Consider the following 12,554-nt stretch of genomic DNA (forward strand, 5'->3'; position numbering starts at 1 on the left):
TTTCAATACCAATTTTCTAAAATCCATTTTAACGAAACAAAAATTCAATACACATTACGGTACAATTACTCACTTCAAAGCAGGAAGCCGTTCAAGGACCTGGGAGCAGCTGGAGAAACAGTTTTTACTCTGCGCACTTTACTCAACCTGGATAACTGGACTAAAATAAAGAAAATGATGGAATATCTGTACATTATTAGACTATATAAAATATAAATAAATGTCGAAAGGAACATTAATAACAAACAGTATAGCAGCAGTACACCATTGTAGCATCTAGTCTGCCTAATCCAAAGAAGAAAGGAATGACTGTGTGGGTGAAGTACGTTTGTGGTACTAGGAAATAGTGGTAGAGTGAGACCTCTTACTTTCTCTGCGCTAAAGAGAAGCTAGCCTGGGTCTGACAACCATCCGCCGGTCTGGGCGTTCAGACCGCTGCCGGCAAGAGTGTCAAAGTGACCGGAAGTCATTCATTTTCAACAAATGCAACAAATCAGAATTTAGAAGTCTTGCGCTTGTATTTTGTTACCAAGCATTCAAACGCACTTTGCTTCCTATTTCATCTACGTCAGAGCGCCCACAAATCTCGAATTCTGAAGCTCTCGCCGGTATAAGCGGTGGTAAGCAACGGCATGGTTTGTCGTCAGAAACGGTTTCCACCTCGGCTCCAGGATACTCATCCCTGCGGTGGTGAGGAGAGGATGCACCGGGGCTTTCATCCCAGTGGATGATGTGGTGAACAGACTCACAGACAAGTAGATACAGGTTAGCTGCATTGCCTAACAAACAAGCAGCGTGCACAAATTTCACTTAGCTATCTGTGCAGATAAACAGCAGGCGATAAAACAAACAAACAAACAAACAGTGAGCCCCGTCTCTGGACGTAATTTAATGTTTTTCCTGCATGCCTCTATGACGTGTAACGTTACACAGCCAATCACCAGAATTATTAGATCTTGGTACATGCATGCTGCATGCTTATTGGCGCACTGATGCTGATGAGATTTACTCCCTAGGTATCGAAATTTGGTACCGAATGACAAGGCATTTTTTGATACTCGACAGTATCTTAGCAATTTGGTTGGTGCCATAAAAGTTTCGATGTTCAGTACCCAGCTCTAAACTTGATTTTAATGTAGAAAATGTGTGTTCTAGAGCTGAAACGATTAGACGATTAATCAATGTCCATCTGCAGAAAATGAACTGGCAAATATTTTGTTAACTGATTAATCTTTAAGTCATTTTTCATAAAATGTCACCTTCTCAATTGTGAGGATTTTCTGCTTTTCTTTGTCTTATGTGATATTAAATTGAATATCTTTGTGTTTCAGACTGTTGGTCGGACAAAAAAAGCTATTTGAAGACATCACCCATGGGCTTTAGGAAATTGTGATGGGCATTTTTTACAACTTGCAGATTAATAAAAAAAATTATATTCATTCATCTAACCTTTACCCTCCACACAGCCATTAATTCATTCTACCCAGATTGCAAAATAGTGTTAAACATTCCACATTTGATAAGTTATAATAAATAACATAAAATGATACAATGGTGCATTGTTTTGAACGTTGCTTTGTTGCTAAGATGCTCAAAATAACTGTCACAAATTAAAGGGAATGGCAACATGTTATATAAGGTTGTATATCAAAAAAGGCAGAGGGAAAGACTGAAAACATTGCTCGTTTTGCTGAAATACAAATAGCAGATTAGTCATCAAATCTCTCCTCCTTCCTCATAACAAGCATAATTTCTGTGATGATAAAGCCTGAGAACAGACATATGACACAAGTGACAGATGAACAGATAGACAGACAGGCAGGCAGACAGGAGGACGAACGGAAAGTGACCCAGGTGGACGGAAACTTCTCCAGGCGTCCTCGGCGAGGAGTTGTGTGTGTTTGCTGACAGAGGTGTTTGTCTGTAGGTCTGTGAGTCTGCTGACTCACTGTTGTGGTTGGAGTGTGTGACTGTGTCAGTGTTACTACAGTGTTCTGTGTGTGGGAGAGCAAGATTAAGTTGAAAATAGTTGTCCTCTGTGGCTTTCAATGCAGTCTCTGTAGTGTTTTATGACAAGTTTCTCTATAATAAAGTGTGAATGGGTCATAATGTCCTGGAAATCCTGTTCCCAATGCTTCCTAATTAAAACACATTAAACTCAGTGACAGACCGAAGCCAGAGAGCCACTTATCAAGAGAAAGAGCAGCTTGACAGGCTGATTCAATATTTATACATATATAAAAGAGCACATACATGGGCAACCACCAAACTGGCGAGTGAATAAATAAATAAATTAGATGTAAATACCAGCATCAAATCAAGCATGTGAGGTAACTGTAAAGCCTTGCGTCACGCTCTGTGTTCTGTAATACATTCACTGCCTGCCAATGTGCTATGACCTTCACCATGTGTCCTGTGCTATCATCTGCTGATGCTGGTAGATTTTACAGGTAATGATAGTGCTGTGATGAACATACACATAAGCCAGTGTCTGCCCACAGCTCTGGCCTCACTAAACCTCAATGGTCCTTCTGTTTTCTCCAAAATTGATACAAAGCACTTTGGTATGAAAGCCTACTGTACCACCAGCTCTGCCATTATTACAACAACAACCTGCCTTGTCCACAGCCTCTGTGTTTGGCTCATTAATGATGTAACCAGCAGGGATTGAGCCAAGGCGTGGGCAAGCCATTTCAACTGTGTCAAAACAATGGCTCCAAAGCACCACAGCCAGCCACACAGCATCTCCTCTAATTAAAAACCTACCATTCGCTGATTTTCTTCATGGCGCTCCTATTCAAGCACCACTGCCATCGCCTAATCTTTTCTGTGTCTATAAATAGCAGCAATCCACATATTGGTTCACCCAAAGTGCTTCGCAACAAAACAGGATTCTTATGATTATTGTTTGGCATCTTCAAATTTGGAGATATTAATAATAACAGGGGCCTTAGACGGGCTCAGATCTTGTTGAATGATAATAAAAACAAGAGTGGGGCTGTCAGGGAGGTGAGCTCAATCAGAGGCCGCTCCCCACGTGCCCTGCTTTATTCTGCCCTCTCCCCCAGCGCTCTCCATCGCTCTCTGTGTGCCAGAAACCAGGATTAGTGGTGTTCTCTGTGTCATTCGAAAGTCAGCCCTCTGTCTGCTCTTTTAATTGTGCACAGACCACCTTTTCTTTGGGTGAGTCTGGGAGAGATGGGCTGATAAGAGCCGACAGGAAGCTTTAGTGAAGACCTGATCAAACTGTCAAGGCTGTTTGGGGAAGATGGCTGATCTCAAAGCGCTGACCAGGTTTCATTAACAAAAGTAAATCACAAAGAAATAAATGACACATGTGCCCCGAGTCTCAACTTGCAACAAACTAGCACAAGTCCTGTGTTGTAAATGAAGAGACATTCACAATATGTCATGATCAGGAGTATCATCAGTTGTATACAGCAGAAACCCTCCACAGTCAACAACTCTTATATTCTTTCACCCAGAGTCCCTGGGAAATCTTAAAGATGATGGCCGCTATCTTATAATTACAGGACAACTGCAGGGTGACACATTGGTGTCTTTCACCTTGGCTGGTCTGCAGTGGTTAGAAAGTGTAATGAGAGTTGGGAGCAAAACACAGCAGCTGCCTGGCTCGCTGGGGGACGCAGCCCACATGGTGGCTCAGTAGTTGACATGCATTGTTTGTTGTGTTCATATGTGCAGGACATTTTTCAGTAACATCAAATTACAATCACATGCCGTTCTTGCAGACACAAGAAGCAGGACATCTCATATGGACACACATATTCCTCTGGGCAGCTAGTGTAAGGTTAGTTATACACATGGAGTTGCAAAAAAAGTGATAAAATATGGCTGACCAAGGTGTTGTGGGGATGAGGGTGGGGTGACTGGGTGCTTAAAACCTGCAGCTGCTGCTTTTGGTTGCAATAGCTGAATTCAGCCTTCACCACACGAGCAGCACTGAGGAGCATGTAGCACAGAGGAAGAAGAATATGATTGTGTGTTTGTGTGTCCACACCAGAAAATGTCCCTCCACCTATACACTGGCTGCTTGTGATGAACCATGTGTGTATGTGTCTCTCTGAAAACATACTCTGATCATGGTTTCAGGTGATCCAACATGTGTCAGACTCCCGAGCTGCACTGTAGCTCGCTTTCATTCTTACTCGCTTCCTGCGTCTCTTTCCGTCTCTTTGGTGATGAGTCAAATCAGACAGGCAGACAAGCAGCCAGCAGGTGAAGGAATATATTCTGACATGGAATTTCCAAAGGGTTTAGTGGGTGAGCCAAGCTTTGGCAGACCATCTGTGTGGCCTTTTAAGCCCTATAACTGGCACGTTGCAGTGCCAAAGGTGGGGTCCCCAGGCTCACGAACACATTTAGGTGCAACTGCTTTCCTGGCCTGTGACTGATAGGCAGCATATCGAATACCTGTACCTGCCCAATAAAGTATTACTGTGGGTAGTGTTTAGGTTAGTCAATACTGAGTTTATAGTGACCTAAATGTACTCTGAGCTAAGTCAGTTTTTATTTACAGAGGAAAAAACTCTACCTGCATTGCATTTTTATTCCGAATGGCGCCAATTGCAACGCTTCAGACCATTATGGTCTATTACAGATTATTTATACTACAGTATTTTAGCATTAATGTGATGTTTGTATAATATTTCTCTGAAAATATTAATTGGATGATTGTTATGGCTCTTTTTCTTTATCCCATCTAACCTAGTGCACCTGCAATGCTGCTGGGATGAGAGAGCAGAGATAAAGAGAGGGAGAAGAGGATCTGTCCGCCACTGCGTCTAACACTGCCTCACTTCTGTGCCTTGCATGGGCAATTCAACTCATCACACCCTCCCATTCAACTTGCGCATCATCTCCCAACACCTCACGCTCTAAAACAATGATACAACAATTGGCGCATTAAGGATATTTTTTGTGTGGCCCATTCTTGCCGTGTCTACCCATTTCTGCAATTCAGCCAGCGTCAATCACTGTGCGGTGCGCGCGGCGCGGGACGTGCGTCTTGGCGAGCTGCGGCTCCCATTGATAAAAATCCTCGTCTGATAGAGGGCTGCATTCAACGTCACCAGGACATGCACGCATTTCTACAGGGCAGCATGCAGCCAGTCCTGAACAAATTGCTCCACAACCATAATGGTTTGTTGCAACGTGCGTTTTTGGTGAAAACCGTACCTGCATTTTGTCTGACGTAAACACCTCGATGTCTACTTCGCAGGCGATGATGGTCACCATCTCCAGTTTCATATTTATCGATGGCATTCCCCTTCGTGGTTGGGAAAAAAACGAAATGGAGTAAAAGTCTTTCTCTTCCTTTCTAGCAGGTCACAGAGAAAGAGTCTATCAGGTTCCTCCTCCAGAAACTTGAGGTTAAGTCCACAGACTGTTCTGGTTCAGCAGAGTTGCTGCTGGACTGCTCACTGCACTGACGCGCTGCCGACAGTGATGCTGCGGCAGCAGCCACGCACCCCCCCGCCTGCCCTCCCCTCCGGCTCCACATTGACGTCATTACCATCCTCACGTTCGTCGTGTTTTACGCCACTACAGTGCTTGACGAACCGGGCAGGGGGCACTGCAGAATTCACGGTCCGGTTTATTCCGCTTTTTCTTATTTATTTTTTCGTATTTTTGTGTGTTTCATGTTCACCGAGTTGCTGGAGAAAAATGTGTCACAGCCTGTAATTCAGTTTATTAGCCAAACTGTACATGGGTACATCAAGAAATATCAGTATCAGTGTCACCCTGAATAACCCCCTGCATTCCGTCAAAGAGCCAGTTATTTACCTTTCATGCCTTTGAATGGTGCTCTTATATACATACAGTACATTGAACACAACACTTCCGGGGGGTGAACATAATATCAGACACATGATTGAAGTCTTGTGTAAAAGCCCTACAATAACTGTGCTGTAGAATAGATCATGTAGAATTTTGTAGGCTGTTTGAGAGAGGTGTGGAGGCAGTTCTGGGGGCCTAGTTTGCAGTGATACGTGGACAAAATAATAAGAACACCTCATAATGATGCAACCTAATACAAGATGTATTACAGTTTCCCCATCAAGTTAAATCAACACCTAAGCAACACAGTCACATCAAAAACATTGTAATGTTCAAAAACATTGAACATTACAAGTTCATATTTATTAGATTGCCTTAGATCAGTGTAGGGATGGAAATAACAATTATTTTATTATCGATTAATCACTAGTCACTTATTTTTTCAATTAATCAATTCATTTTTCAGACTACAAAATGTTAGAAGAGTGACAAATCCACATCACAATTTTCCACAGTCGAAGTTGACATATATACACATACATTTTCTGTCATACTAACAGTCCAAAACACAAAGATATTCAGTTTACAATTATATGAAACTGAGAAGGAAGCAAATCAAAGTTGAGAAGCTGAGAATGTATGGTATTTGTACTTAAACTAAAATGATGAATACATTTTCAAAATAGTTGGCAATTCATTTTCTGTCAATCGACTAATCGATTAATCATATCAGTCCTGGACCAGTGGTTCCCAACCTGTGTAATAAAAAAATCTAAATTTTGCTACATAATGTTATGTTATGTCATACTGTGATATTTTATCTCTTTGAGCCTCAAAAAAGTAACTGAATTAAACACTAAGCGGAAATCACTCGTTGATTCAACTGCTCACAACTTAAAGACACGCACCTTGTGATGGGGGGTTGCTATATCTGAAAAGCTGTTTTATTACATATACCATAAAATATTGTTTTGTATAATCATGAGCTGAAATTCCTGGCTCACTGACAGACATCCACAGTACTGTGCGTCAAAAATACAATGCCCAGTGAAGGCATCTACAGCACACACTAATTGCATAACCATGCCTGTCAGTGCATGCTCCGGAGTTAGTGCTGCCTTCAGTTGACATGGTTTGTGGCTTCATGGGCCTAAGAATAACAGACAAACAACATGGTTATACAGTCTCCCTACATGTTGTTAGCAAATACCAAAAATTAATAGACATCTAAATCGGGCATTAGAGTCTTCAGGTCAGATGCCTTGTTGATACTAGAAAGACTCCGATATGAAAACTTTAAAAGAACTTCTAAGTGAGCTGTGCTGTACTTTTAGTGCTGACTTGTTGATTGGGGATTAACTGTACTGTGACTCTTTATCACTCACAGTGAAGCAGCTGCCACAGCTCCTTTCCTCTTAATTATGATGATACAGTGCGAGTTTCCACTTCAGCTAAAGACCAATCATTTAAAATATTCCCACAGACATTAGACCATTACATAATATCCTAACAAACCATGTCTTCTTTCCATCATTCAGACCATCTCTCTCTCTCTTGCTCCCTCCGTTTCATAATAATAATTGCCCGGCTGGCCGAGACAGCTAAGTCCCCTATAAGCCATTAATATTAAGGCTCTAGGCGGTGAGGGCTATTTATGTCTGTGTGTGTCAGGCATTGTCCACGCTGTGCAGACGGAGAACATGAGTGAGATATGTGAGGATGACTGTGACATTCCTCCACCAGACAGCATCAGTCAGTCACCCAGTCTGGAACAATCCGCCTCTAAATGCCAAAAAAGCCACATATCAGACACTGTAACATGTCGGCCTGAGCTCGTACAGCGTCATCTGTTTAATTCTTTCAAGTCATGGTAGTAAGAGCAGGCAGTATATAAGATGTTACTTGACAGGTCTAGATATTATTTCAAAATCACCCCCACAGCTCATTAATCACAAACTCAGAAGTGATAAATCAGTGCGCCTGTGTCGCCTTTTCTTCTAAATCCACTCTTTCTGGAATCTAATGTTGTTTTAGCTCGCCAAACGCTGTGATCATTTATTTATGGCTTGTTGGAAAATTCTCTTTTCACTTGCACCTATTTACAAAGCCTTGGGTCAACAGAAGATGGTAGAGATTCACTATCTTGCTGAAGGAAACTTCAGCTGAGCAGATGCTTTACTGATGCATAGTCCTGCCTGTACTTAACCTCACATTTAGTCTGGACTAGTTTAATTTAGTCTAACGATCTAGTCTAGCCTGTTCCTCTCAAGTGTTACTGCTGCACTGTATAGCAGTGATTCCCAACATGGGGGACCGCCGTTGCCATAGGATATGTGGAAAGATAGGTCAGCTAATAATAAAAAAAAAAAAATCTGGATTTAATCAAAAATATGTCCATTCATTTTGTTTAGGAGGTAAATAAACACACAAATAGATTACAAATTGGTGTGATGCTGGTCTTTAGTAAATTTACTGTCACAATAACAAGCTATAGCTACGAGAGGCTGACTGCACAGTTCAAACCTCCGCCTGAGTCAGTTGTAACACCTGAACACAACGTGCTGGGATTCATAGGGCAAAAAAACATGAAGTTAGCAAGCCAGCAGAAAAGTTGAAATTGTTAGCTAAAAGAAATGGCTGCTTCATGTTAATGGATATAAATGTTTTTATCTGTTCTCTTTTATAACCTGATGGTTTTATGACTTGTTTGTTTTATTTTTTGCTTTGTGAAGCACTTTGTAATATGGATTTTGAAAAGTGCTTTATAAATAAAGATTATTGTTATTATTATAATAATAAATGACTGAAATAGCCATAAATAATGGGTAGATGGTTGAAATAGTTAGCTAAAAGTAATAGACAACTGATTTCAACATCCAGCTTCTGCCACTCCAAGTGTTTGTAGTACGAATGCAAACTTGAACAAACTGACCTAAACATTGACAATTCAATTTTATGAAAAAAATAAATAAACTGTAACATTATCTACATTTATATAAGTAATAGTGTTAAATAACATTAAAATCAAGCTCATCTAATAGGGCTGTGGGGGTACGTCTAAAAAAAAAACAAGGTTGGGAACCACCGCTGTATAGTACTTTGACATTGACATACAGTGCATTGGATGTATACTTGAATGTTTTCGGTTATCAAAGCACCGTGTCGATGCACTCCTCGCATCTCTTTTGTCGGTGCTGATAAGTAGGATGGATCGCTGTGGATGATGAAGCACTTTTCCTTCTCTCTGGCCTCATTCTGCAGCTCTTCTCATCCTCCTCCTCATTCTTAATTCTCTACTCCTCATTCACAATTCCCTCTGTTAGATCTCGCAGTCAGCATGCCCCGAACAAGACTCCATGTAGGAAAATATAACACACTCTGTAGCCATTTCAAATAAGAATTTGTAACGAAGAGCAGATGATTATAACCTTTCAAATGCTGCTACCTTGTAAGACTTGTTAATAACAGCATTAGAACGTGTTTTATTATTTTAAATAGAAGGATGTAAATTTTTCAAGTGGTTGGTATCTTATTTCAGAAATAAATATACACACTTAAAATGTGTACTGCAGTACACTGTATATGCATGTTCAAAGGCAACCAGCACCCCAAAGCCTACTTTAGATCTTCGTATCTGACTCTCGGCAAGAAAGCAAATAAGTGTATTTCCCAAAATGTCGAACTATTCCTTCAAAGATAACCCAGAAGTTTCTGCTGTACACTGTAACTAATTTTGTAGTGATGCAGTGAAAGCCACAGTGAAGTTGCCTTTTTTATTTTGGTTTTAAAATTTGTAAATGCAAATAAAAACACAAAGAGAAGGTTAGATTTAGGAAATCTTTGCTGTTTCTTCATGTGCATGTAAAAATAAATGAATATACTGTACATGCAGCATGAATTCACAGATAAGGCAAACAGTTAAATGAATAGTAGAAATCTAGGTGTTGCAGAGTCTCTAACGTGCATGATGCACAAGCGATGAGAAGAGGAGGAGGCAGAGAGGCAGCAGAGATGCTCAAAGGGTGAGACGCTGTGTCTCAGAATCACTGACGAGCAGAATTTGTATTCTGAAGTGGAGCTCTGCAGAGGAGCAGGAGGGAGGAAATCAGGGCAGTGGATCATCACGCAGGGCTGATAAACGCGTGCTCAAAATACACACGTATGTTAATGCACGCCCGCTCACACAGAACCAAACAACGCAACGCATAAACCCATTGATGCAAAAATATACTGTATTTGTGCTATAATATCTGTGAATTCAAACTGAACACATACATAGACACACACACACAAGTAAATTTCTAGTACTAGTAAAATTCACCCAAAATACAAATGCATAAAAATATAGTTCACACAGACACACGAGTGATATGAGCTTTGTCTGTATATATATTTATGTGTGTGTGTGTGTGTGATGTGACAACAGAAGAATGGAAGGAATGAAAATAAACTCCGGAGCTTGGCCACTGCAGGCATTCGGCTGCACTATGCTCATGATCTTCACACACACACACACACACACACACACACACACACACACACACACACACACACACACACACACACACACACACACACACACACAAACAAACAAACAAACAAGCATGCTCCATCCCTTTACTGCCAACCTCTTGTTACACACCAGGCTACCTCACTTGGCCCAGCCAAACCAACCCCTGGTGCCAGCGCCAATGCAGCTGCTGTAATCTAGGCCAAGCTATTTATAAAGCAGTCAGCCAAGTACAGGCGCAGGGAGCCAGGGGGAGACAGAGGGATGGGAGGATAAAAGAGTGTCTACAGGGCAGAGACACAGATCTACAGAGTGTAGGTGAGAAAGTGCGGAGGAGAACAGAAGCACAGCGAGGCGGTATGGCATAGAGGGAATAAAAGTATTGAGAGGGTGTGTGAAAGTAGAAAGTATAGTAGAAAGAGATACAGAATGAGAGAGAGAGAGAGAGGTCCAGTAAGGTGCAAAGGACAGCATGAATACCTGAGGACGAGCAGACACCAGCCATCAACTGTAAAAGACACAACACAAGTAGCCTCAATCAACACTCCTTCAAAGTGCCAAAGTTTGTTTTATCTGGTGGTTTGAATTCTGCAGACAAGCTGACAGGATGAAATGTGAGGGAGGGATTGTCGCTGCTGCAGCGTTTAGTGATTTAGATGTGAAAAATGTTGACAGATAAGTTTTACATGACTTCTGGCAATCAAGCTTTAATTAATAGTGACAGACAACTCCCAAAGGCTAATTCTGACTGTAACTATTTTCTCCTAATTAACTAAAACGAGTCTGTTATCATGGGAAATGTGTACAAGTAGAATGTCTCATATTCCTATTTGAAAAACTTGCAGACTATTATTATGACATCACAAAACGTTTGTCAAAGTTAGAACAGATTTAGTTATTTCAATTGAGAAATTTTGTCTGTGGTCTTCTTACTGGTTTAAAGCGTGCAGGGCTCATGTGGAAAAAGGTGATGTCACATACTTTTAAGCACCAATCAAGATTTAGCAACATTTGAATCAAAATCTGGTGACAGTTGTTGTTTGCTTACATTGCCAATCCACTGTCCGTCAAATCTGATCAAACTACACCCTCACAGTCCTAATGAAGCAGGCTAGCTGATTTTTGAGAGTTTAACTCTAAATAAATAATACCTAATGATGTTTTCCTCCAAAATCTGAATATTAATGAATGATATTTAGGGTTATAGAGAAATACTATAAGATTTCAAAGTTCATATAAGTTTGTTGTTGACAGTCACTAAGAAACTGTATGCGGATCAGTCAGTCTGATCCCCAATCAGTTGAACAGGGTCAGTATCAAACTGATACTGATCCACTGTTAAATAAATAAAACAATTAGTCAATTAATCAATTAGATGATCGCCAGAAAAAAATATTAACAATTTTGATAACTCTCTCTCTTAAAAAATGACAAACATTTTCTATTTCCAGCTTCCCAAATGTGAGGATTTGTTGATTATTTCTGTCTTCATGTCATTGTAAATTAAATATATTTATTTTTTGGACTGTGAGTCAGACAAAACAAGTTATGTGAAGAGGTCAACTCAGCTCTGGGACAACAGCGGTGGGAATTTTTAATTATTTTCTGGCATTTTATGGACTAAATCATTATTTGATTAATCATAAAAAACACACAAAACTAGTTTCATCAATAAAGAAAACTGTTGCAGTCCTATCAGTATCAGTGCCTCCCAAGTTTGGAAATCAGGTGACCTCATATGGAGTCCAGACCCGACTACAAGTTAAAAAAACTTCACCTTAAACAAAATAATCAAACCTAGTGTTATTGCCAAAAAGACCTAACAATATAGAGAAGGTATGATGGCTGTTTCATAGTTATGTGTTGGATATAATGTTTTTGTAGGGTATAGTGGGGAAAAAAATGCTTTTTGTAGGGTATAAAAACTGCTGTGAGAATACCTTTCAGTAATATGGATTTAGGTAAATAAGTAAATAAATAAAATACCAAAATGCTGCTTTATGCACAGAGTGCTTTTACAAACAGCCTCACAAACACTGTCCAAATATGGGAGCTGACAGCATAGTATGTTTTTGGTTCACAGCCCACATCTGGTGGGCCACCAGCAGCTGTTCAGTGTTTTAACCCAGTCCAGCAGCTTAGGCGCTGGAGAGATGAGTTGCTCTATAGCTGTGTGAGTGGGACAGAGACAGAGGGAGAGGAGGGGGATGGACGAGGAAGCACAGAGCGACACGTGCCGATG

At 40.6% G+C, this 12,554-nt stretch overlaps 1 protein-coding gene across 2 annotated transcripts in view; it reads right to left on the reverse strand.

Annotated features, from left to right (window-relative positions):
* Positions 1-12,554, reverse strand: part of rcan3 (regulator of calcineurin 3) — a 45,027-nt gene that overhangs the window by 22,730 nt on the left and 9,743 nt on the right. The window contains exon 1 of one of the 2 annotated variants that reach the window (XM_044166933.1): positions 5,200-5,482. The exons of the other annotated variant lie outside the window; for it this stretch is intronic. Coding sequence (XP_044022868.1) covers positions 5,200-5,286 — 87 coding nt within the window. The 5' untranslated portion in view covers positions 5,287-5,482. Of the gene's footprint in view, positions 1-5,199; positions 5,483-12,554 lie in introns of those variants that run through there. 2 annotated transcript variants of the gene reach the window in all.

The sequence above is a fragment of the Siniperca chuatsi genome, linkage group LG15 (genome assembly GCF_020085105.1).
Source record: "Siniperca chuatsi isolate FFG_IHB_CAS linkage group LG15, ASM2008510v1, whole genome shotgun sequence".
In the NCBI taxonomy this organism is placed as follows: Eukaryota; Metazoa; Chordata; class Actinopteri; order Centrarchiformes; family Sinipercidae; genus Siniperca; species Siniperca chuatsi.